This window comes from Oncorhynchus kisutch, linkage group LG20 (assembly GCF_002021735.2).
Source record: "Oncorhynchus kisutch isolate 150728-3 linkage group LG20, Okis_V2, whole genome shotgun sequence".
NCBI lineage: Eukaryota > Metazoa > Chordata > Actinopteri > Salmoniformes > Salmonidae > Oncorhynchus > Oncorhynchus kisutch.
The window spans coordinates 21,815,695-21,840,994 of NC_034193.2; the positions used below are offsets into that span (position 1 = coordinate 21,815,695).

At 44.0% G+C, this 25,300-nt stretch overlaps 5 protein-coding genes across 12 annotated transcripts; 3 read left to right on the forward strand and 2 right to left on the reverse strand.

Moving 5' to 3' along the window:
- Positions 1–149: 149 nt before the first annotated feature.
- Positions 150–2,537, reverse strand: h3f3d (H3 histone, family 3D). Of its 2 annotated transcripts, none has more exons than XM_020453712.2 (4): positions 2,405–2,537; positions 1,172–1,313; positions 920–1,073; positions 150–605 (listed from the first exon to the last, which is right to left on the reverse strand). In XM_020453712.2, exons 2-4 carry the CDS (start codon positions 1,297–1,299, stop codon positions 477–479), a joined length of 411 nt encoding a protein of 136 aa, XP_020309301.1. In that variant the 5' UTR covers positions 1,300–1,313; positions 2,405–2,537; the 3' UTR covers positions 150–476. The 2 variants fall into 2 exon arrangements, with proteins under 2 accessions (XP_020309301.1, XP_020309302.1); XM_020453713.2 differs by having other exon boundaries at positions 2,372–2,470.
- Positions 2,538–2,777: 240 nt separating this feature from the next.
- lg20h8orf33 (linkage group 20 C8orf33 homolog) lies at positions 2,778–5,541 on the forward strand. Of its 4 annotated transcripts, none has more exons than XM_020453710.2 (6): positions 2,778–2,955; positions 3,617–3,729; positions 3,839–4,347; positions 4,437–4,527; positions 4,690–4,836; positions 5,125–5,541. In XM_020453710.2, the coding sequence occupies exons 2-6, from the start codon at positions 3,702–3,704 to the stop codon at positions 5,346–5,348; spliced, it is 999 nt and encodes a 332-aa protein (XP_020309299.1). In that variant the 5' UTR covers positions 2,778–2,955; positions 3,617–3,701; the 3' UTR covers positions 5,349–5,541. The 4 variants fall into 4 exon arrangements, with proteins under 4 accessions (XP_020309299.1, XP_031654836.1, XP_031654837.1 ...); XM_020453711.2 differs by lacking the exon at positions 2,778–2,955 and adding an exon at positions 2,974–3,398; XM_031798976.1 differs by having other exon boundaries at positions 2,779–2,955; positions 3,617–4,347.
- Positions 5,542–5,897: 356 nt separating this feature from the next.
- anks3 (ankyrin repeat and sterile alpha motif domain containing 3) lies at positions 5,898–11,166 on the forward strand. 3 transcript variants are annotated; one of them, XM_020454312.2, is made up of 16 exons: positions 5,898–6,040; positions 6,346–6,560; positions 6,661–6,859; positions 7,004–7,125; positions 7,218–7,299; positions 7,429–7,546; positions 7,675–7,830; positions 7,977–8,102; positions 8,272–8,387; positions 8,497–8,664; positions 8,793–8,917; positions 9,096–9,237; positions 9,340–9,610; positions 9,732–9,803; positions 9,911–10,002; positions 10,136–11,166. In XM_020454312.2, exons 2-15 carry the CDS (start codon positions 6,388–6,390, stop codon positions 9,991–9,993), a joined length of 1,953 nt encoding a protein of 650 aa, XP_020309901.1. In that variant the 5' UTR covers positions 5,898–6,040; positions 6,346–6,387; the 3' UTR covers positions 9,994–10,002; positions 10,136–11,166. The 3 variants fall into 3 exon arrangements, with proteins under 3 accessions (XP_020309901.1, XP_031654835.1, XP_020309902.1); XM_031798975.1 differs by having other exon boundaries at positions 5,910–6,040; positions 9,911–10,014; XM_020454313.2 differs by having other exon boundaries at positions 5,911–6,040; positions 8,497–8,631.
- A 2,661-nt stretch (positions 11,167–13,827) lies between these two features.
- On the reverse strand, positions 13,828–21,820 carry wdr24 (WD repeat domain 24). 2 transcript variants are annotated; one of them, XM_020454281.2, is made up of 12 exons: positions 21,754–21,820; positions 21,170–21,271; positions 20,755–20,813; positions 20,079–20,562; positions 18,849–19,026; positions 16,682–17,354; positions 16,446–16,555; positions 16,246–16,361; positions 15,998–16,102; positions 15,367–15,707; positions 14,867–15,051; positions 13,828–14,534 (listed from the first exon to the last, which is right to left on the reverse strand). In XM_020454281.2, the coding sequence occupies exons 4-12, from the start codon at positions 20,557–20,559 to the stop codon at positions 14,366–14,368; spliced, it is 2,358 nt and encodes a 785-aa protein (XP_020309870.1). In that variant the 5' UTR covers positions 20,560–20,562; positions 20,755–20,813; positions 21,170–21,271; positions 21,754–21,820; the 3' UTR covers positions 13,828–14,365. The 2 variants fall into 2 exon arrangements, with proteins under 2 accessions (XP_020309870.1, XP_020309871.1); XM_020454282.2 differs by lacking the exon at positions 21,754–21,820 and adding an exon at positions 21,431–21,517.
- On the forward strand, positions 21,520–24,145 carry zgc:112496 (uncharacterized). The gene is made up of 6 exons (XM_020454283.2): positions 21,520–21,933; positions 22,249–22,421; positions 22,639–22,732; positions 22,924–23,083; positions 23,409–23,561; positions 23,791–24,145. The coding sequence occupies exons 2-6, from the start codon at positions 22,288–22,290 to the stop codon at positions 23,964–23,966; spliced, it is 717 nt and encodes a 238-aa protein (XP_020309872.1). The 5' UTR covers positions 21,520–21,933; positions 22,249–22,287; the 3' UTR covers positions 23,967–24,145.
- The last annotated feature ends 1,155 nt before the right edge of the window (positions 24,146–25,300 follow it).

Below are 25,300 nucleotides of genomic sequence, written 5' to 3' on the forward strand. Positions count from 1 at the left end.
CACCATGTCAAAGAAATTGTAAATGTGCAACTCTACAGAATTAACGTTACCAAGCCTGGTCAATGTCTACTATCCCTCACTCAAGGTATACCAAGAAAGTACACTGTCAGCCCAGAATGTCCATAAAGGAGGGGGTAATAAACCAAACATGAGGTAGTGGAAAGTTTATTTACAATAAATGGCCAAAATGAGATTTAAAACAGTTCTACTCCACATGACTCATGCACATTACAAGATGACCTGAAGGTATCAACCATTTCTAAAATACACTTTCAAAACCTGAGAGGTTAGGAATGTTTGGCAAGACACTTGCTACTTCTGTACTATAAATCACAAGCCTTTATCCTACCAATGAGACATTACAAAATTAATTGAAACTAGTACATACTAATTCATAGTTCAGAGAAAACACAGCCCCAACCATGCCCGCCCACCTAGTTACCCTCCAAAGAGGGAGTTCAAAAAAAGTGTTCATATTATGCACGCTCGCCTCGGATTCGCCTGGCCAGCTGAATGTCTTTGGGCATGATTGTGACCCTCTTGGCATGGATGGCACACAGGTTGGTGTCCTCAAACAGGCCAACAAGGTATGCTTCACTGGCTTCCTGTAATTGGAGAAAACAAGCATTTCTCAGAAAAGTAACAATTACATCTTAATTTATGTTGTTCCAGTATGAAGGAAGTTTTGCGAGCTAATGCCAACTATCCTTAGTGCTATGACTGGAAGTCTATGGTACCTGCTAGCATGCTCCCGCAGTATCCCTTTTAGTGCAGCAGCAAACCATTACAAGCAAGTCCACTCACGCTCACCACTTTGGTTGGTCCAACACTTTAACATGGGTAATTCTAAAATTAGCACCCATGTGACTAAACCCAACAAACTCAATCAGTTCCAATCCAAATCATAAAGTTCACTTGCCTGCAGAGCACCAATGGCTGCACTCTGGAAGCGGAGGTCAGTCTTGAAGTCCTGGGCAATTTCACGGACCAGACGCTGGAAGGGCAGCTTCCTGATCAGCAGCTCAGTGGATTTCTGGTACCTACGGATCTCTCTCAAAGCCACTGTACCCGGCCTACACAACACATTTAAAATAAGTATCTGCAGGCCAGTCAACATTTGCCCAGAAGTTCAACACTGCAGAAAATCGAGAAGGTCCAGGTGAAATGTTACCTGTATCTGTGAGGCTTCTTCACACCGCCAGTAGATGGTGCGCTTTTCCTTGCAGCCTTGGTGGCCAGCTGTTTCCTGGGCGCTTTTCCGCCAGTGGATTTACGGGCGGTCTGCTTAGTACGTGCCATTGCTTACTTGATTACTGAAAATACATCAAATTCAAATGTGTAAGGAACAAGGTGGCAATAGTATTAAAGTAAGCGCAATATGATCCGTAGTCAAGGTTACTGAAGGCCAGAAAATTGACCCGTTGAGACCTGGCTAGTGTGGGTGCACCAGATTATTGCAGTAAAAAGGTATCAATTGGCATGCACCTACAGTCAATACCGACAATGGACTAATATTAGCTTCATACAGGCCTTATACTAACGCTGCCAAGCTAGCTACCGCAACTAGTAGGAAACGACAGCCATAATAAAATAAAATAAAGCACCAAAATGACAAATCGAGATCGGCATTGTGTAGTTCCATAATAACGTTCTGTGGTAAATATAATTGTAATCGTGTGGAATATGCGATAACTAGATATCCACTTGATAACTGGCAAGTCGGCTAGCCAGGAACAGGACATGGTTGAACACACTGGAAGCAGGGCGCCAACTATCTGAACCAGTGGCGGGTCAATTGAAACTAACGTTAGCTATCCTAACTAGACATTTTACATAGCTAACTACCCACGGCGTGGTACTAAAACTACCATCAAAATCAGTAATGAACTACTCATTACTAGATTGTTAAGGGCAAACCAAACTGAACGCTAGTTCAGAAATGTGCGCACCAACTACTGTTAATCTGCTATTCAAGCCACCATTACGCGGCTTGTAACCTACACGTTTCGTTTATCTTCAAAGATGCCAGGCAGCTGCCCATTTTGTAACATGGCGCCTACAACGAGGAATCATATTCCCATTGCCACACAATGGCCTTCAAGGCCTAGTTGAGGTAAATTACCTTACTCAGCGAAAATCGTAGAACAACACAATCAAAACGAGTCGCTTGTATGTCGCAAATCGAAAACATTAAAACACGTTATGCTTGGTAGGTACTGTAGTTAACTGTCGAGACAAACTAGTTCTGTTTTACAGTAACGTTAGCCAACGTTGGCTAGCTAACAACAAAACCTCGCTTGATAGTTTTGGATACCTACATAACATCAAAACGAACATTGACATAAAACGAATATTGACATGAACCACACACCGTATTAATTTAGATAAAATCTTATCTAGCTACCTCTGTGACCAGACAGAACAGACGTTCAAATGTTTTTCAAATGCCGTCTTGAACCGCTTCGGTGACTGTTCGTTAAGGGAAAACCGCACATTCTATTTATACTTTTCTTGTCTGATTTGTAGACCTGCCCACAAACTTCAGCAAAACGCTTTGTATTGGTCAAACCACAATGACGCAGTCTTCTTTACAAATTGAATCAAATTTCTAACAAGTTTATCCAAGCGAAGTGTGAGACTCGTTTAATGATAAACAACATACCGGTAAACAAATTAAACGTAACCCTTTAGTTAATTTTCAATCTAGAAAGTGGCATCTGGCAACAACAAAAATATGAAAAGCGGAACCAAAAGTATTTGGAAACTTTGCCGGTTCGGAATAACGATGGAAGTGTACACAATGCTTGATACAGGCCCGGTTCATACATAGCCACAGTTAGGATTAGTCACACATGTATTTGATACAGCTCAGTGATGCATGCCTGTCGTTTCGAAGAAAGTCTGCCAAACATTTTTATTTGGTTGCTTGAAATAGCGTCGTGAATCTTTTCAAAGGTGAGCATAAAGGCCTTTTCTCACCAGGTCCGTTTTAAAAAATCAATACGACGCCATTCACACCAATTGTGAAATATCGTCCTGCTGCAATCCGGCCATTATTTATTCGAAACAGGTTTGATTTTTGCGTATTTTCGCTTTCCAATAAAATATGTTGACCAATAGGAATTGTTTTCAGCGACACGTGATCTTTATCACAAAGGTAAACTTGTCTGACAGACTGATCGTGTTCGTGTCTCAGCACAGGGAAGTATATGATAAACAGCATTTAAACTTTTGCTTGTTTTATTTATTTTTTTAAACCCCATCATCATTTGACAAACTGATTCTAGGTAACTGTAACATATACAATTGTGTCTAGACATGGCAACGCAAGCACATTGAGGGAAGCGCAGGAAACTGCTTCCCAGCGAGCATTGCCTACACTCAGCAGCCGTAGCCAGGTAGACCTTGATAGACCTAGAGCTATAGGTTAAGCTTGGTGTTATATCATTAGCCTATATCGTAATAAACAACAATTCGTACAAAAATCGCAACAGACTTGGTGAGAAAGGGCCTTAGGGGTGCAAAAACAATACTTTGATCATCCGCTAGTTACACTTTATGTCATGTTCAGCTATGTCATGATGCCATGTTCAGCTTTGGCATAATATTTCTGCAGCAATCTACATCTCATTTGAGAGAAACAGAAGTTATATGAGTGTCTTCAGAGTTGTCACCTGGAAATAGCTGGTGCTGAGTGAATCATGACAGAGCATAAGACACTGGTCATAGGTAGGACACATGTCATTACAATAAATTCCTTTACATTATTATGCATTGTAGGATGTTTTAATACTGTGTCTCTGCATGTGCTTGTATTTGTGTCAATGTTTTGGAGCAGACTTTGAGCCTCGGGTGAATGACACTGCCCAAGGTGAACAGAACCAACAAAGCAGAACAGAGAAACAACTCTGGGTACGCAGTGAAAACTCTTTCACTTTCAACTTCTTCCCTGATGGTGCACCAGCAGCACAGGGGGCAGAAACTGCCCTTTCAGATGTGAAACACCAGTTTGCAGGATTACAGACAAAAACATCCACCGCTTCTACAGAACAGGGTTCTGGTTTTGCATTCAACTTCCAAATCCCTGTTAGTATACCAGGGGAGATGGAGAAAGAAATTGGCACACCAGTACCCTCAGGGGCTGTAGCCCTGAAAGAGCCCAAAGAGGAAAAGCCTCAGGGCCAGAACGCTCAACAAGTAATTAAAGCACCTGAGCCAACCACATCTTCTAAAGCCAAGAAAAATAAGAAATCTGGTCATAAGAAAATTGCCAGCGAAGGACAGCAAAAACAGATGACAAACTTGACAGACACAGAAGGGACTCATGGGGAGGATGGCACAATGCTGGTGGGTGATGGTGTTGTTTGAATTTAATATTTACATTTGATTCAGTGTGGCTGGTGTATATCAGTTCAATTTTTGGTTGTATTTTTCAGACTACAGAACAGCAGCTGAAAAGAGAGCTGGACTGGTGCATTGAGCAGCTGGAGTTGGGCATGGCTACTCTGAAGGCTACGCCAAAACAGAGTGGGTGTAGTTTAGACTCTATAATCCAGTTGATCTCTGAAGTGTACGATAAACAGTATATTCAAATGTGAGATGTTCATAAAAACAGTGAAGAAGTAGATTGTTATGAGATGCATCAAAAGTTTGATGTGGGATTATATCTTGAGTCTTTGCTGTCTGTAGAGGAGGAGGCCTCTCGTGCCCTTAAGACGCTGCGCAGCTCCAAAGCCCCCCTGGCAAAGAAGAGGCAGGTGATGAGGGCCATGTCTGGGGACTACAGGAAGAAGATGGAGGAGGAGAAGCACAAGCAGTTCAAATTGATTCATGCTGGTGAGTGGAGCGAGAGAGAAAGTCAGATATTAGTAAAAATCACATTTTATTGGTCACATACACATGTTTCGCAGATGTTATTGCAGGTGTATTGAAATCCTTGTGTTCCTAGCACCAACAGTGCAGTAATATCTAACGATACAGCAAGACACATAGAAGTTCAAATTTAAACAGGCTTGAAGTGAAAAAAATAAACATGCAGCTTACACTAAAGTCAGACCAGAAATACTGCAAATGATTGTAGATAGAAATATGTGGCAACTAAGTATTTATCTTTTTATATTGCAGCGATGACATCGGCTCAGGTCAAAGTAGTGGCAGACCCTGCTAAGAAGTCTATTTTCCACAGAAAAGCGGAAGGTAGAACAGAGACTCTACCCTTAAAATTAAATGCAAAGAGTCAACAAGAGAATTTACAGGCACAGACTCCAAACACAAGTGTGCTGAACCAGGAGAACTCAACTTTTGTCTTCACTCCTGCTAATGAAGAGTTCTGCTTTAACTTCCTCTGATTTGCTCTGGGGAAGTATTTGCTCAAGAAATCAGTCTTACCCTATAGAGGAATACAAATGAAGCCATTTTTAAAGTTCTTTGCTTGAATGCTCTCCATCTGAATAATGGTTTCGGTTGATTATAATGCTATTGGTTGTGGTTTGATTAAGTATTGTCAACATTTTGATTAATAAAATGGATTATTTGGGTAAATATCTGCATCACGCATGAATTCATTGAAATTACATCAATCTATGACCATCTCTACATTTATTGAAACTGAAAGGTTATAGCATTGTCCAGCAACAATGGTCTTGAGTTCAGGAGGGAGAACAACGTTACAAATGTGCCCATGGGGCAGCTTCAGTGTGTACTATTTCATGCCATAGTTTCTCTTGCTACTTATTTTGTGTATCTCTATCAATCAAATAATGTATGACTGGGGTAAATATAATGTACATGAGGTTCAAAAAGTCTTGACTGGGGAGAGTTTCCACAAAACCCTGACTGTTTCTGGAGCTAGGAATCATGGGAAATGAAGTTACCCACCCAAATGTTTACTTTAGGCATTAAGTTCTCAAAGAAAAATGACTACAACTACCAGGAATATTGACTGCACAACTTTGGGCAGTCACCCGAGCAAATGTAATTGTAACACAAGCAAACGAGAAGTCTTGAAGACTAGGCAACTGAAGAAAAACTCGTTTTTACGGTAAGTTTAAATGCTTAAACTATTGCTTAATATAACTGTTGTTTCTTCTGTCCAACAGCTCTGTTAGTTTTTTACTTTATGCGTGTGATTCTATATTAATATGGCTAGTTAACGTAGCTAGTTAGCTGTTGTTAGCACCATCCAAAAAGGGGCTACAAATGTGCTTAGCCTGTTTTCTTCGCTAGCTACATGACAATGACAGAAGAGTTGGCTACAACACACATAGTATGAGACCAGGCCAAAGATTGCCCGCTAGAAAACATTTCTCCATGGCATCCTTTCTAAATTGGGTATCTTGTGTGCAGATTACAGCCGTGCAGTGGGAGCTTGCCTGGTCTGGGTTGAGAATGTCGGAGTTGAGCGACGAGGCGAGTGAATCGGAGCAGTTTGGTGTCAGTCTCTCCCTGTGGCTAGGGGACATTAACACTTTAGTACGACCTGAGGAATTGGATGTTCCCCTCGACCTCCACACCGCCTGCTCTATTGGCCAGTATGATGTGGTATCAGAGTGTATTAAAAAGTGAGTACCTCATCAATTGTGTCTTAAGGGCACGAGAGTGAGAGAGACTGGACGCTTCTCAACACTCATTGATAGTAATTTCTTGCTATGTCTTTTTTAGAGGGGAGGTGAATTTGGACAGCAAGAACATTGGTGGCTGGACTCCCCTGATGTATTCCTCATATATTGGGCATGACAACATTGCTAATCTTTTGCTGGAGGCTGGAGTGAATGTTAATGCCACCACTGGCAAAGGTCTGACACCCCTTATGCTGGCAGCGAGCTGTGGGAATGAAAGCATTGCATACTTCCTTATACAGGTCAGATTTACTTTTCTGAATCAACAATTGTTCAAATTTTCACCATAATTAAACTTTAGTTTAGGTTTAATTTTAGTTTAATGGGTGGTGGTGGTTTTATTGTACACTATGAAACAATTTCCTAATTGTTTTCTCTCCCAAAAGCAAGGTGCTGAATTGGAGCTGAAGGACTCTCGAGGCTGGACAGCCCTGTACCACTGCACCAGCACTGGCCACCAGCAGATGGTCAAGTTCCTGTTGGATAGCAATGCCAATGTCAATGTGAGGTGAGTATCGTCAGTCAAATTAATACAACCACAACCATCTATGTCCCACTATTCAATCATGAGGTGTGTAATGACACGTTTCTCACCTGCAGAGAGCCAGGGTCTGGCTTCACTCCGCTGATGGAGGCTGCTGCTTCTGGACATGAAATCATTGTACAATGCCTCCTTGACCATGTGAGTAGGTTTCCGTTTGCTAGTATTTACAGTACACTCATTTTCATATTTTAGTCTCAAATACGTACCTGATGCAAATCTGTTGAAGGGGTACTAAACCTAGTTTGTATATGATAAATCTGGTCTCAGGGTGTCAAAGTAGATGAGCGGAACGCCAAAGGAGAGACCGCCCGTGCCCTCGCTATGATGTACGGCCACACAAAGATCGCCAGCCTCATTGACATGCGCTCTCCTAAAGCCAAAGCAGGTGCAGGGGAGGACTTACAAACTAAGAAGATTACTCTTTAAATCTGATACCGTTTTGTACCTCAACTTTTGGAACAATTGTGGTGGAGCAGTTTAGGTTCTCATTGCACCTACATTTGTCCCCCACAGGACACTTTGAGGACCTGAGCTCGTCGGAGGACTCTGACAGCAGTGCTCCCCCCAGACTGAGTCGCTTGAGTCGCAGCCGAGCCAAGGGCCCCAGCATCCACGATGGGCCTCAAGCCATCGCCAAATTCAGAGTGGGAGGCCCCAGCAAACACTCAGGTAGCGTTCTTTAGGTCACTTCTCTATTACAGCTGTATCTATTCCACAGAAGAAGTTGAAATGGTTGTGAATCCAATTACTGCTCTGCTGCTAGATACTGTCCTGTTGGACCTTGTTTGATATAGCTATTATTCACATTCCTATAGAGCCAGCGGTTGCGCCCCCGGGATACATTGCATTCCGTGATGTCGGGGAGCAGAGTGAGGGCATGTGTTTCCGTGACGTCACCTCGCCTATCAACGAGCTGGACGGTCAGAGCAACAGCAGCAGAGGTATGGCTACATAGTTAAGCACACTTAACCGTTCACCTGTTCACTTATTTGTCACTAGATCGTCCTAGAACAGCAGCAACTTTAAACGTTTCCTCTACACAGAAATACCAGTCTACACTTCTACCCATTCCGCCATGTTGCTAATCCAGCTGCTGTGATTCCGCTATAGATGAGAGCCCCTTCTTTGATAATGACATGCCCACCATGAGGAGCAGCAGTAGCAGCAGCGAGGGACTTCCCCGTGTGATCGGACTTAGCCGGGAGGGCTCGCTGGAGAGTAACGAGGTAACCACACACGGCACGGTGACTGCACATTGACACATTCACATACCACAATGGTGATTCCATTGAGCCCTTTTGTCCTCCATTCACAATGTACCTTTGTCCTTTTTAGGACTCGGATCAGGCTAAAAAGAGCTGCTCCCGCCGCGCAAACAAGGGTCATCACGGTAAAGGCAAGGGTCGCCATGGTAGCAGCAGTGAAACGGTGCAGCCCGGTGGCCCAGGGAACTGTGGGATGCGCTCGCCTGTAGGTGGTCGTCCCAACTATGCAGGTCCCAAGGCACGTGTCAGTGTTGTTGGATCACTATACATTCATGAATATTTCATGCTGTTCAGTGAGTTCTGTTGTGTTTTTCCCTCGAGCAGTGTCTGATCTATACATGACCTTTGACCCCTGCCCTCTTGTAGGATCTGGCTGAGTTCCTGGAGCAGATTGGCTTTTCTAAGTACCTCCCCCTGTTGGAGGAACAGGACATTGACCTAAGGATATTCCTCACCCTCACAGAGAATGACCTTAAGGAAGTGGGAATCACGTAAGTCGCCGTGGTCTCTCACGTACCTAGCTTTGGCTCCGAAGCCCTCACTCGTAGTGTCTGTGACATCTCCACATTCTATCGGCTACTGACTTTCTGTCCATCTCAGACCTACTCTAGGCACTATAAAATATCACACGTCTCTCCATTCTGATTTACTTAGTTTTCTCCACTGCAGGCTTTTTGGACCCAAGCGCAAGATGACCTCAGCGATTGCACGTTGGCACAGTAGTGCCCGGCCACCTAGTGATGCTCTGGAGCAGGCCTACGCTGACCAGCTGGAGGCTGAGATGCAGGAGATGGCCATTCAGCTACATAAGGTGTCTACACGATAAAGAAGCAAAAACTAACCAAAACCTTATTTCTAAACCACTTCATCGCTCCTCTCCTCCCCCAACCCCTCTTTCTCCTCTCTGGTGTAGCGGTGTGAGGAGGTGGAGGGCCTGCAGGGCCAGATGTCTCAGGAGAAAGAATTGCGCACAGTGATGGAGGGATGCCTGATGGAGTACAAGATGGCCTGGAGGAAGGTGCACACAGAGCTGGTAGACAACCACAGGCTGGCCCAGGACATGAATGCCGTGCTAGAAAAGGCCCGCGCCTGCCGCTGCGAGCTCCTGTCTCGCCTCAGTGCCGACGGCAACGGCAGTCCTTACCACGGCGACGGAAAACTGAAAGGCGATACTGGTGGAAAAGGTGGGTGGCCGTGAGCTGCATTGTTGGATGACGGGTCATTTGCATGGGCACAAAACCAAATATCCTTCTGCCACTCCTTTGGAAATCAACTTATTATTTCTCTTCTCGTTCTTTCCCTCAGGTGGAGAAGGCTTGAAGTCCACCAGTATCTCGGAGTTAATGACAACACTGGATTCGTATGAAGAGGAGCTAGGTAGGACAAACTATCGCAGGTTTTCAAATCTATCCAGTGCTCGGATGCTAACCATTGTTATGAGTGCTACTGTTGTCTGAGTGTGTCTGGTTGTTTGATCCTGCCAGGGGAGACCCTCCAGGCTGTCCTGCAGAACCTGAGAAGACTGAGTGTCCCAGAGAAGGTCACAGACAGCTGGGAACAGCCTTAGGCAGTACTGGTGAGTGTCTGGGTGGGTATAGACGTTAGGTGCTAAAGCGAACCATCGACATGAATGGCTAACCATTCTTTAGGTAGCTAGGACCCAATCAACATGAGTAAGAAGTTCTGGGTCTCAATTCTGTCTTCAAAAGGCTTCCTGAAAATGCTGACGGAGGGTGAACATGCCACCCTGAACACACTCAATGGACTGGGAGTGGGCCAGACCAGCTGGCCTGACTGGATACAGTGGGATGAGGACCAGTGTTCCCAGGCGCTCCCGAATGGGACAGGGGTTATGGCCTCTAGCCTGGCCAAAGATGGAAGAGGCCATTGGCAGCTACTGCAGGGATATGACAAACGGGCAAGGGCAGCTGTCCCTCACATGCCTGTGCTGGTGATGGTGGACTGCTTCAGTTGAATTAGGAGGTGGTCGAGGGAAAGCTGATAAACCAGCAAGGCTGTATGGCTGTAGATCCTATACTATATGTATGAGACACATGCTGTGATCAATGATGCAGCCAAACAAAATAAAGATCACTCATGTTTCTAACTAACCTGATCTTTGACATGAAAAGAATAAATGTACATGAATTGATCATTTTAGATTTTTAAAAAAACAAATGTTTTGTTGCATGTTAGTGTTGTCCTGCTGAATGTAACCTCCCTTGTTAATCTTTCACCACGCCTGTGTTACTGTCTTCTATAATGTTTAACTGTGTTTTGTGGGATGTTTTATTTTTTTCAAACTTTCCATTTTATTGTTCATATGTTAAGTATGACTTCAGTGAATGTAGTGTGTAATCAAAAGCGCAATAAATATTGTCGTGGCAGTCTAAAACCTGTGCATGATTAGGTAAACTTTCCAGGCAATTTTATCTTAATGGTAATTTCTCAACATTGTAGTATACCAGTCTTACTTTCATTATTAATTACATGTTTAATTAAGGTGTAAGCACAATTTAGTCTGTGTAATCTATTCCTTTTCAAATTCTAGTTCCATAAGCATTATGGCAATATGTTCCATTCAAAAGGTCACTCACTGACTGGTTTATGATACAGCTGAGTTTCAAAATATTTTATTGCCATAGAAAACAGTGCTGGAGATTCCTTATCTGATGAATAAAGGCCACATCAAGACTGACATCTTTATCGCTATTTACATACACAAATTATCCATTTAGAAGAGCAAACTGTTCCACCCAGCTGAGCAATACACAAAATTATTTTTAACATTTCAGCAAATATACAGTACTAGTCAAACGTTTGGGCACGCCCACAAATTCAAGACTTTTTCTTTATTTTTTACTTGTCAACTTTGTAGAATAATAGTGAAGACATCAACACTATGAAATAACACATGTAACCCCCAAAAGTGTTAAAACAAATATATTTTAGATTTTTCAAAGTAGCTAGCCTTAATGCCAAGAGTGTGCAAAGCTGTCATCCTCTCAACCAGCTTCATGAGGGGGTCACCTGGAATGCATTTCAATTAACAGGTGTGCCTTAATTAGTGGAATTTCTTTCCTTTATGTGTTTGAGCCTATCAGTTGGGTTATGACAAGTTAGTGGTGGTATGCAGAAGATACAGACCAAGTCCATATTAGGGCAAGAACAGCTCAAATAAGCAAAGAGAAACAACAGTCCATAATTACTTTAAGACATGGTCTGTCAATCTGGAAAATTTCAAGAACGTTGGACGTTTTTTCAAGTGCAGTCGTAAAAACCAAGAGCTATGATAAAACTGGCTCTCATCAGGACTGCCACAGGAAAGGAAGACCCAGAGAAATCTGAAATTAACTGCATCTCAGCACCTCAGAGTTCAAGTAACATACACATATCAACAACTGTTCAGAGGAGACTGTGTGAATCAGGCCTTCATGGTCAATTTGCTGCAAAGAAACCACTTTAAGGACACCAATAATAAGAGACTTGCTTGGGCCAAGACACACGAGCAATGGACATTAGACCGGTGGAAATCTGTCCTTTGGTCTGATGAGTCCAAATTTGAGATTTTGGGTTCCAACCGCCGTGTCTTTGTGAGACGCAGAGTAGGTCAACAGATGATCTCCGCATATGTGGTTCCCACAGTGAAGCATGGAGGTGGTGTGATGGTGCTTTGCTGTAGACACTGTCTGATTTATTTTGAATTCAATGCACACTTAACCAGCATGGCTACCACAGCATTCTACAGCGATATGCCATCCCATCTGGTTTGCGCTTAGTGGTACTATCATTTGTTTTTCAAACAGGACAATGACACAAAACATACTTCCTGGCTGTGTAAGGTCTATTTGACCAAGGAGAGTGATGGAATGCTGCATCAGATGACCTGGCCTCCACAACCCCCCAACCTCAACCCAATTGAGATGGTTTGGGAAGAGTTGAACCGCAGAGTGAAGGAAAAGCAGCCAACAAGTGCTCAGCATATGAGGGAACTCCTTAAAAATGGTTGGAAAAGCATTCCAGGTGACTACCTCGTTAAGCTAGTTGAGTGTGCCACGGGTGGCTACTTTTTAGAATATAAAATATATTTTGATTTGTTTTTGTTACTACATGATTCCATGTGTGTTATTTCATAGTTTCGCTGTCTTCACTATTATTTTACAATGTAGAAAATAGTAAAAAATAAAGAACCCCTTGAATGAATACGTGTGTCCAAACTTTTGACTGGTACAGTACAGTGTGTATGTACGTATATATATATATATATATATACAGTTGAAGTCTAAAGTTTACATACACTTAGGTTGGAGTCATTAACACTCGTTTTTCAACCACTCCACCAATTTCTTGATAACAAACTATTGTTTTGGCAAGTCGGTTAGGACATCTACTTTGTGCATGACAAGTCATTTTCCCAACAATTGTTTACAGACATATTATTTCACAATTCCAGTGGGTCAGAGGTTTACATATACTAAGTTGACTGTGCCTTTAAACAGCTTGGAAAATTCCAGAAAATGATGTCATGGCTTTGAAGCTTCTGATAGGCTAATTGACATCATTTGAGTCAATTGGAGGTGTACCTGTGGATGTATTTCAAGGCCTACGATGCGAAAAGTGCAAATCAATCCCAGAACAACAGCAAAGGACCTTGTGAAGATGCTGGAGGAAACAGGTACAAAAGTATCTATATCCACAGTAAAACAAGTTCTATAATCGACATAACCTGAAAGGCCGGTCAGCAAGGAAGAAGCCACTGATCCAAAACCACCATGGGGACAAAGATCATACTTTTTTGGAGAAATGTCCTCTGGTCTGATGAAACAAAAATAGAACTGTTTGGCCATAATGACAATCATTATGTTTGGAGGAAAAAGGGGGATTCTTGCAAGCTGAAGAACACCATCCCAACCGTGAAGCACAGGGGTGGCAGCATCATGTTGTGGGGGTGCTTTGCTGCAGGAGGGACTGGTGCACTTCACAAAATAGATGGCTTCATGAGGAAGGACAATTAGGTGGATATTTTGAAGCAACATCTCAAGACATCAGTCACGAAATTAAAGCTTGGTCGCAAATGGGTCTTCCAAATGGACAATGACCCCAAACATACTTCCAAAGTTGTGGCAAAATGGCTTAAGAACAAAAAATGGTATTGGAGTGTCCATCACAAAGCCCTAACCTCAATCCCATAGAAAATTTGTGCGCAGAACTGAAAAAGAGTGTGGGAGCAAGGAGGCCTATAAACCTGACTCAGTTACACCAGCTCTGTCAGGAGGAATGGGCCAAAATTCACCCAACTTATTGTGGGAAGCTTGTGGAAGGCTACCCAAAACGTTTGGCCCAGGTTAAACAATTTAAAGGCAATGCTCCCAAATACTAATTGAGTCTATATAAACTTCTGACCCACTGGGAATGTGATGAAAGAAAAAAGCTGAAATAAATCACTCTATACTATTATTCTGAAATGTCACATTCTTAAAATAAAGTGGTAATCCTAACTGATTTAAAACAGGGAAATTGTACTAGGTTTAAATGTCAGGAATTGTGAAAAACTGAGTTTAAATTTATTTGGCTAAGGTGTACGTAAAATTCCAACTTCAACTGTATATACACACACACATACATTATTGTGTTCACTTAACTTAGAGTTTCTGTCATTGTCAAAGGGAGCACTGAATAGGCCAGCGGGCTCATCTCAAACTTTTAACAGTGCTCCATATGGTAGGTACATGATTCCTAGTTCTCCTCTCCGACTGGTTTAATGAATTGGACTCCAGTTTTACCGACCTATCTTCCAATACAGTCATCCTGCTACCATGGCCACCCCCTGTGGACCCCAGTCTTTGGAGAGGCCAGCCTGGAGTGTGAGACCCAGGCCAGTGTAGGTGAGGTGCTCTCCCTCTCACAGAGAGCTGGCTGGGAGGGGGTGGAGCTGAGGGTCAGGTGTACTCACACAGGTGTCCGCAGCCAGCCGGGCAGTGAGAATTGCTCTTTAACCAGTTCATCACGTGCTCCAGGTGCCCGCCATGACTGCAGCCTTGGCACCACACAAACAGCCCCTTCACCACATGGTGGCACACGGCACAAACACTGGCACACTGGTGGCACCTGGGGAACGGGAAAAGAAGTTGAGTGGCTAACTTTCCAAATGTCCTCTTTTACCTGGCTCCTCTCTAAGTTTCTTCCTAGGTTCCTGCCTTTCTAGTGAGTTTTTCCTAGCCACTGTGCTTCTACATCTGCATTGCTTGCTGTTTGGGGTTTTAGGTTGGGTTTCTGTGTAGCACTTTGTGACATCTGCTGATGTAAAAAAGGGCTTTATAAATACATTTGATTTGAGAGTATCTAGAAATATGTAATTTGCCATTTAGTTGCACTGTTTCTCATTAGGTTAGTAACGCTTCACTTAACCATTTACTGTGTTAGGTAGGTCAAAGTTATACCGGTCACAGATCCAGCCCCTGTTGCTCATGGGCCGTTTGCAGTTGCTGCAGTTGACGTGCAGCGTGGTGGATGTCTGGTTCAGACAGGTGATGGCGCTGCAAGTGCTCAGCTTGATGACCTCGTTGGACACGTTCCACAGCTCGAAACGCTGCAGCAAGTCAATGTAGGACATGTACCAGTGCTCCTGAAATAGGGTCACCGCTATTATTAGAACATGCAGAAATAAACAAAATATTTGTCCACTTGGAACACATGCAGATTACCAAGACTCTAACCTCCATCATTATTTAGTCAATCAAGCAGTTTATTTGTAAACCAAATCAGCTATGTTAAATCGTTCAGAATTCAGAATTCTCAAGAGCATCCAAATTCATTTTATGCAACACAATCATTGAATTTGTATTCTGGTTCAGGAACCGACCATACATATTCTCAATATTATTCCTATTAGAAAGCTTCAGTTCTTCACCATGACAACTGTTATATCCCGAGCTCTGACCTGAGTGAGGTCGTCGATCTCCTTGCGGATGCGGTCTCCCAGGACGATGAGCACCGAGACCGCCATCTGCACGTCGCCCTGCTCGGCGTAGTGGCTCAGCATCTCTCTAACCACGGGGCAGAAAAAGCGGGAAGGGAGGTGGGGGCTGAACAGCGGCTGCGAGATGGCGATCAGGGAGAGGGACTCTATGGGCGTCAGGCACATGACCTCCGCCTCGTTGCCGCTGGCGTGCGGCGAGTCGGCCTTGTCCTGCTGCAGGTGCTCCGGGACCGACGGGTTGTCCATGATCTCGTGGCGCAGCGGGAAGGCCTCCTGGGGGAGCGTGTACTCCTGTTCTTCCACTGAAAACACCGGAGAGAGAAGAATAATGCTCAGAAAGTACTAGGCCTAGATCATAGACTAGCTATGAAACATGGCTGTAACCTTCATTGAAATAGCATTTGACATAAGGTTAGTGGAGGCTATTGGCTACATTAAAGGTCAAATAGGGGGTGCTTATATTTATCCTGTTTCACTGCATGTACAAGTGGGTAACCTGTACAAGTGTGAGGTGTGAAATGGAAATGTGTTAAATTTAGAGTCCAAGTCATCAGTGTTGAATGTATACGACCTGTGTTGGGGTCAGACTCACCGGCCTGGATTTCGTGCTCCATAGAGTAGAGGTCATCGTCATCCAGCTCAGCGTCACCAAACATGTACTCCGCCTGTCCCTCACTCCCCTCGGTCTCCTCATTCTCTGCAGTGGGACAAATCTCTGTATTGTTTACTCATCTATTGCATCCATCATAGTAAAATGTGGTTCACAAAAACAACCTATATGTTGATTCATTTCTTCAGTCAAGTGGGAGCAGCTTGAATGTTTTTAGAGTTTACTCTCACCGTCGTTGTTGCTGTTGATGAGCGAGTTCCCAGGCTCCAGGTGAATGTTGTCCTGTCTGCTCTCTCCTTTACTACGGTCCAGCCTGCTCTCCGTCCCCATCTCCTTCATACTGAAACTTGGGCGGACACAAAAACAGGATTTTAGTTTGTCCACACTATTTTTCAGCTTATGCGTTTTATGTAAAGCCTGTGGTCAGTACCTGTTCATTAAAGGAAGGTTGCCCAGTTTGCTGATGTTATTTGGACCAGGTGTCGAGAGGTTCGCTGGATCTGAGAACATGAGCCGAAGCATCGTCCATGTAGTAGAAACCTTCAAATGGGGAAATACGAAATAGGTTTGTTAGTGATCCTTAAAACTCTACTTAGTTCCACAACAATGTTTAATTGGATATGTGTAAATGAATGCAGCTCATCTCTGAGGGGAAGACTGACCAACCTGAGGTCTGTTGAGCTCCTTGGCCACCTTGGCATTGTGGTCGCAAAGCTCGGGGAAGGGTTTGCCGCCGAGGAGGTAGAGGCGTGCCGTGTTGACAAACCAGTCCATGCGCCTGCTCTCCAGAGACGACTCGAACACGCTGAGGGCGCTGGACACGTGGGCAAACTGCTCTGTCAGATCGGGCTTCTTGAAGAAGAAGATTGGGTAGCGGCGGTCGCCACCCGGGTAGGGTTTCCTGTTGGAGTCGCCACTGATGAGGCTCTCCTTGGCGGCGAAGGCAAGGTCGCCAAACAGGCCGAAGCACAGCCCCTCGGGGTTGGCCCGGTCCACGGGCCGGCTGGCGTCCTTGAACATGTGCTGGTAGAGTGTGCTGTCCTTGGAGCCTGACAGCAGGAAGTAGGGGTCATGCTGGTGGCGCCACACGATGCCCGTGGTCACGTCCTTGTGCTCCTCGAAGGTGGCAAAGGGGATGAAGGGCCGTCGGACGTCCCACACGTAGATGTTGTGGTCCACCATCATGGAGCAGGTGGCCAGGTGCCACTTCCTCTCAGGACGCCACTTGACCCGTGCCACCGAGGCAATGGTTTGGACGCAGTAGATCTCTTTGGCCCGGTTGGTGGTCATGTCCCACACCTTCACCATCTTGTCCCGGCCACCAGTGGCCAGCCAACCCCTGCAGACAGAGGTCAATACATTAGCAAAGTGGCTGTTGATTAGAGGTCAACCGATTAATCGGAATGGCCGATTTCAAGTTTTCATAACAATTGGTATTTTTGGACACGGATTGTGGACGTTTTTTTTGTTGTAGTTTTTTTACACCTTTATTTAACTAGGCAAGTCAGTTAAGAACACATTCTTATTTTCAATGATGGCCTAGGAACGGTAGGTTAACTGTCTTGTTCAGGGGCAGAACGACAGATTTTCACCTTGTCAGCTCGGGGATTCGTTTTTGCAAATTTCCGGTTACTAGTCCAACGCTCTAACCAACCTGCCTTACATTGCACTCCAAGACGAGCCTGCATGGCAGGCTGACTACCTGTTACGCGAGGGCAGCAAGAAGCCAAGGTAGGTTGCTAGCTATGGTTCCGTATTTCACCGAAATAATACACTTTTTGTTTTCGAAATGATAGTTTCCGGATTCGACCATATTAATGACCAAAGGCTCATATTTCTGTGTGTTATTATGTTATAAATAATAATGTTAGAGCAGTCTGACTGAGCGATGTAGGCAGCAGCAGGCACGTAAGCACTCATTCAAACAGCACTTTTGTGCGTTTGCCAGCAGCTCTTCGCTGTGCTTCAAGCATTGAGCTATTTATGACTTCAAGCCTATCAACTCCCGATATTAGGCTGGTGTAACCGATGTGAAATGGCTAGCTAGTTAGCGGGGTGCGCGCTAATAGCGTTTCAAAAGTAACTCGCTCTGAGACTTAGAGTAGTTGTTCCCCTTGCTCTGCAAGGGCTGCGGCTTTTGTGGAGCGATGGGTAACAATGCTTCAAGGGTGGCTGTTATCGATGTGTTCCTGGTTCGAGCCCAGGTAAGGGCGAGGAGAGGGACGGAAGCAATACTGTTACACTGGCAAACCTAAAGTGCCTATAAGAACATCCAATAGTCAAAGGTATATGAAATAAAAATGGTATAAAGAAATAGTCCTATAATAACTACAACCTAAAACTTCTTACCTGGGAATATTGAAGACTCGTGCTAAAAAGAACCACCAGCTTTCATATGTTCTCATGTTCTGAGCAAGGAACTTAAAAAGTAGCTTTTTTTTACATGAAACATATTGCACTTTTACTTTCTTCTCCAACACTTTGTTTTTGCATTATTTAAACCAAATTGAACATGTTTCATTATTTATCTGAGGCTAAATTGATTTTATTGATACATTATATTAAGTTAAAATAAGTGTTCATTCAGTATTGTTGTAATTGTCATTATTATAAATAAATAAAATAAAAATTGGCTGATTAACCGGTATCGGCTTTTTTTGGTCCTCCAATAATCGGTATCGGTCAACCTCTACTGTTGATTCAGGTGAATCAACAGCCACACTGTAAGCAAGAATGATTATTGTATCTAAAGAAAATTCACTTTAGATGAATGGTCAACCAATGCAAACATCAATGCTTTTTCAACATGTCTTTCTCTAAAGCCTCTCCCTACCTGTCATCGGGGTGCCAGTCACAGCAGAACACAGGGCCGGTGTGGGCTGTGAACATCCTCTCATACCGGTCAGGCCTCCGGATGTCCCACAGCTGGACATTACCATTCTCAAAGGAAGCAGCAAAAGTAAAGTAATCCTTCATGCTGAACTGAACATCTCTTACACTCTCCGACTGACCTGAAAAAAATAAACAGGAATGTTCTCAGGCCAGGTACATTACCATGTCGTGCGACTATGTTGTTTATTTAGTAACTAATAAGATGTTGTTTGTTTTGTATCCCAAAGGCATTCCTGGACATAAGCAGGGCCTGGTTTCCCAAAAGCATCTCAAGGTTAAGTTCATGATTAGAACCTTCGTAGGAGCATCGTTAAATCACCCAGCTGTTTCCCAAACCATCGTTAGTAAAGTCCCACTTCAAAAACTATTGTTACTTACCAACTGCCACAGACCACTCATAGAACAGCTAAGTGCATCGTTAGATGCTTTTTTTGCCCTTCTGCGTCACTTTATACACAGAAGATCTCTGCTCAACATAGAATCAAGTTGTTTATCTGTCTCTCTGTGACCGCCGATAACTTCGGAAAGAAGTTGACTATAAATACAAAGTTGCCAATGTCTTTGCAAGTGACGGAGAAAAGGATGTTCTAAATGAAAACTGAGAACTGCATTCCTACATAGGCATATACATTTAAATCATATGGGAATCAATTTCATGTTCAGTCAATTGAGTTCTATTCGATGCTACACTGTCTGTAATTTTGCCTCAATATATTTAATGATGTGTAACAACATGTGCGCAATGATGTGCCAAATTAAATCGGAAATTTAGTGCATTATAGGGTAAGCATTAGAATAAGCCACCTCAATATTTTGCAGCCGTAAGGTGATAACTCTAGGAGCTGATCTGTCGTCAGTATTGTGGAATAATTATTATGTTAAGGTAAGATTTGAATGGAGAAAGCTGATCAAAGAGCAGTGCTGCCTTTCTTCCTATCAGTATTGATACATGCTCCAACAACGCACTCAGCGAACGTTCTTTCTGCGTGGTGTTTTGGGAAGCGCATGTTACATCTTCGGCCATTGTAAGAACGATGCATCGTTAAAACACTTGTAAGCCTAAAATGCATCGCTATCGGGAAACCAGGCAGGTATTTCTACACTCCATCCAAGGTGTTACTCCTGGGTTCAACCTCAAAAAAGTGCAAGAACTATCCACAGACACACATACCTGAGAAGGTGCTGACGGACTCCTTCTTGCGCAGGTCGAAGCACTTCATGTAGCCATCCTGGGAGCCACTGAGCAGCATGTAGACTTCGGTGGGGTGGAAGCACACCTTGTTGACCGTGCGCTTGTGCTCGGTGAACAGCTGGTCCTGCTTGTTGCGTGACGGCTTGCCCAGGTTCCAGGTGACTACCGCCCCGTTGGTGGCAGCCGTGGCCAGCAGGTTCTCCTCCATCTGGTGCCACATGACGTCGGCACAGCTGAAGTTGAGCGAGGGCTTGCGGCCCACGCGCAGGTTGAGCTTCTCCACAAACTGCTCCTCCTCCAGGCCGTAGATCTTGAAGATATTGCGGCCGGCCACCACCACCTGTGTGGCATCGCGGCACACACCGATGGCGTTGGCGGGCGCGTCCAGGTGGCAGAACATGGTGCGTCCGCTGATGGCACTGCCGCCCAGGGCTGTGGTTACCCGCGACATCTTCTCCATGGCCTGGTGGGGGACAAAAAAGGGTGGTTGGGGAAATTATATTGGGAAATTCCAAAAGAATGCCCATAGTTTCGCCAGAAGATGGCACTGCTACTATGAAGAGAGCTCAGTTTGGTACTTAAGCTGTGCTGCTGGCAGTGGTCTGTCACATATTTATAAGACCCTGTAATCTCTAATTCATTTCAATGGACTTACTCCAAACAGCAGCGATCCTCTCTGCCTCTAGAGAAACACAGAGGCCTCCTCATACAGTCCTGTCAGAGGTCACCAGAGAAAAGTGTCATTATCCTCCACTTCAACAATCATCCACACGTATATGTTAATCTTGTAGAGCTGAGAAAGGGAACCCATTCAGTAGTGGGTCTGTAGGTTTTTGCTCCAACCAGCCAGCCACGACCTGATAGTACCTAGGCCTAACCAGTATCTACTTAGACAAAGTCCCTTCCTGTTCAGGTGCTGAGGTCCAAGCTGGAGCAAAAACCCTGACTGTCATTGCAACTCTTCAAAATCAAATGATCTTTAAAGAGTAGCTACACTGATACGTCACTGAGGCTGAGACAATTACTGCAACCAGATTAAACATTCACAAGTTACAACAAACAGTACTTACCTACAACCCAATAGTCTTCTATAACATGGCTCAAGAGAATATTCACCCCACTTTGCCCGAAGTGCATGGCGGACTGCTTAATGCTCCCAGCTCTCCAGATTCCTGCATGATTAGAACAGAGGGGCGCATAAAACTAAGATGACCATTCATTGCTTAAAATAATGTAACCACTGAACTTTGAAATGTTTAGGGAAGTTTACGACCTGCCATTTGAAATGTTTATAAATATTAGCTAGAATCTGGCTAGGGTAGCTAACGTACCTAGCTATACTAATTGTGTCGTTCACGTTCTCGATATGACCTCACAACAAGACTGAGACACACAGCCAATGAATGCATTTCAATAAGGAACATTTGTCTTCTAATTTGCAAGCAGAAATCACCTGGGAGCTGACTGTAAAGCTTGCTAGCTAACGTTAACTTGCTAAAGTACTTAACGTTAGTTGCAACATAGCAGTCGGATGACATGATGCTAATTATTTTACTAGCAGGTTCAAAATATTAGCTGACGAGAAAGGTACCGTTATTTCCCAATATAAATGTTTTCAGTGCACAACAATTGGCGCTAATTTTGGAGGACTGACCTTGCTTTTGAAAAAAAAAATGTTGTTCACTGCACTGGAGAACCGGAAGTTGTAACTGTTATTACCATGAATCTAACGAAAACAAGCATAACAAAACGGAAGTACATGTTCTGAAAGGAATTCATTCATCGTTCATACTTTGTTTTGTAACATTTTATTACTGTTCTACACATGTGGATGGTAAGTGTTTTTCTACCTTTTATTATTCTGACATCATGACTTTGAAGTCGCAGCTGAATGCATGTTTCTTGTTCTTCCCATACAGTTTCAGTTCATGCACCTATATCTATTGATTAGGCTATTTTGGGCCAGAATGAATATCAAAACAGAGAGTAGGCCTATTGAACTGAGAACTGAGAATGAGGCTTGTTCTGTTCTCCAATGTATATAAAGGTTTAGATAGCAGCTGCCATCTGCAGTGTGTCAGGGGAAAAGGCCCTCCTCCCTCAGGAGTTTTGAGGAATAACAACATTCCCCTGTGTAATGTCCACTCAGGTCTGAGGTGGTTTTGGCCCATTAACCCTTTATAAAGCAATGAGTGGAGCACTATTCACCTGCGAAGACCCAGCTGTCTGGAGAAAGTTATATGGGAAATACTGGCAGGTAGTGGAGGCCAAGTCCCTTGGGAAGGGCAAGAAGTCTGGAAAACTGCTTCCCTTGGATAAATGGTAAGTGTGGCACATATATGATCCCATTACCAGGTATCAATGAAGAGCAGACTATCATCACAACTACAGTCAATCTGTCACATTAATTAACATAAACACACATAGATTTGAGCTTTCAGTTTATCAGGACGGGGAATCCTTCAATGACATTTATGCATGCCTTTTGATTAATGTAATTAAACATGGGATATTTAGTCTGAGCCTCGTCTCTGGCCAGGTATCAAGAGGAGCTGCCTGTAGCCATCGCTGGGCGTGCTTATAAATACGTCACCCAACCAGAGCTGGTGAAACTGATGGAGTGGAAGCTCACTGTAAGTAGTGCAGATAGATGCATAGCTTTATTGACTAAGTAGTAAGTGAATGTTTCTGATATTCCAGGTAATAATTTGAAATTCAAATAAAATAAAAATTCTAGTAACTATACTTTCCTTACTGTCCATGACCAAAGAAATCTCTTTAAACTCCCTGGTTGTGAAATGTCTTGGCACTGTATCACCTGCAGAGGGGGAAGTTCCGTCCGCGGCTGCAGCAGCTCGTGGCCTCGAACAGTGATGAGATGGTGGAGAAGTGCTCTAGAAAGGCCTTCAGTCTCCTCCCTGACGTCCAGGCAGCCATCACAGAACTCAGCTCTCTCAAAGCCCTGGGCCCAGCCACCGCCTCAGGTCAGCAGCACCCAGGGGCCGTCTGTCTGTTTCGCAGGATGAGAAAACACTTTTTTTAGGCAATTTTTAAGACTGACAAGACCGAGAAGGCTGACATGTTTTCTTCCTTTCAAGAGTAGAAAAAAAGTAACCTAGACAATGTTGGTTCAGTCACCTTAATGGGAAAAATTGATTTAGGCCTATCAATCTCATGAATAAAGCTCACAATGTTGGACGGAGGTTCCCAACACTCTGTTAAAGCATAGTTAATTTTCAGGAAGCTACAGCGATCTGGTAAGGGGCACAGTTTAACTTGGACTATCTTTGACTGGCCTTTGTGTTCCAGCTGTATTGGCAGCAGGAGCTCCCGAGCAGGCTGCATTCATGGCTGACGAGGCCGTTGAAAGTATCCCTGGACTGGGGCCCATCCAGTACACACCCAGGCACTATGCTCTCTACCTGAACAAGATGGCTACACACACACAAACACTTAACAAAGGTGAGATAGCAAGTGTGTGTGTGTGTGTGTGATGCACATTTGTGGATACATATTTAGTGGGTCCGAATATTATATATCTGCAACATTGTAGTTTTGCTCCATGTGCATTAGGCTTCCTCCTGGTGTGTGTGTAAGAGACAGAAGGGGGGGAAACTATACCCGGGATGTGGAAACCCCATGCCGTAATCTATGCTGACGTTGTTTGTTGACCCGCCTCCATCTTCCTCAGTGGACAGCGAGCGGGACTGGACCCCCCATAGGGTGGAGCTGTGTTTGTGGGCATGGGCGGTAGCCAATCAGCTGCAGCTCCCCCTGCTGAAGGATGTGAATCTAGAGAACAGCCTTCCCAATAAGTCAGACCCGGAGACCAATGACAGGCCAGCTAAGAGACAGAGGACCAAGTAAACTTTTTTTCTTCAGAAAACTACCTTGTAAAGCCTTTAATTTAACAATAGAGAATATGACTGGGATGAAAGAATGTCAGGCTACCTCAACATTATTGCAGTAGTGTTTTGTCTTTACGGTATGTCTAGTTTTACAGTGTAACGTGCAAATAAACTTCAAAATTAAATCTTTAAACAGTATTTATTTAGCATCTGGTGCTTGGTTAACTCACCCCATGTACCCACAATGTGTAGTGCCACTTGATGATACTTTTGTATATATTGTGTATGTGGACACCCCTTCAACATTTTTTTATTTTACTAGGCAAGTCAGTTAAGAACAAATTCTTATTTTCAATGACGGCCTAGGAACAGTGGGTTAACTGCCTGTTCAGGGGCAGAATGACAGATTTGTACCTTGTCAGCTCTGGGATTTGAACTTGCAACCTTCCGGTTACTAGTCCAACGCTCTAACCACTAGGCTACCCTGCCGCCCCAAATTAGTGGATTCGGCTATTTCAGCCACACAACTGTTGCCGACAGGTGTATAAAATCAAGCACACAGCCACGCAATCTCCATAGACAAACATTGGCAGTAGAATGGCCTTACTGAAGAGCTCAGTGACATTCAACGTGACACTGTCAAATGATGTCACCTTTCCAACAAGTTAGCTTGTCAAATTTCTACCCTGCTAGAGCTGCCCTGGTCAACTGTAAGTGCTGTTATTGTGAAGTGGACACGTTTAGGAGCAACAATGGCTCAGCCACAAAGTGGTAGGCCACACGAGCTCACAGTGGGACCGCTGAAGCGCTTTGTCCTCAGTTCCAACACTCACTACTGAGTTCCAAACGGCCTCTGGAAACAACGTCCACACAATAACTGTTAGTTGGAAGCTTCATGAAATGGGTTTCCATGGCTGAGCAGCCACACACAAGCCTAACGTCGGCAATACCAAACATCGGCTGGTGTGGTGTAAAGCTCGCCGCCATTGGACTCTGGAGCAGTGGAAATGTTTCTCTGGAGTGATGAATCATGCTTCACCATCTGGTAGTTCGACGGACAAATCTGGGTTTGGTGGATGCCAGGAGAACACTACCTGCCCCAATGCATAGTGCCAACTGTAAAGTTTTGTGGAGGGAGGGATATTGGTCTGGGGCTGTTTTACATGGATCGGGCTAGGTCCCTTAGTTCCACTGAAGGGAAATTTTAACGCTACATACAATGAAATTCTAGACGATTCTGTGCTTCCAACTTTGTGGCAACAGTTTGGGGAAGGCCCTTTCCTTTTTCAGTATGACAATGCCCCCGTGCACAAAGTGAGGTCCATATAGAAATGGTTTGTCGAGATCGGTGTG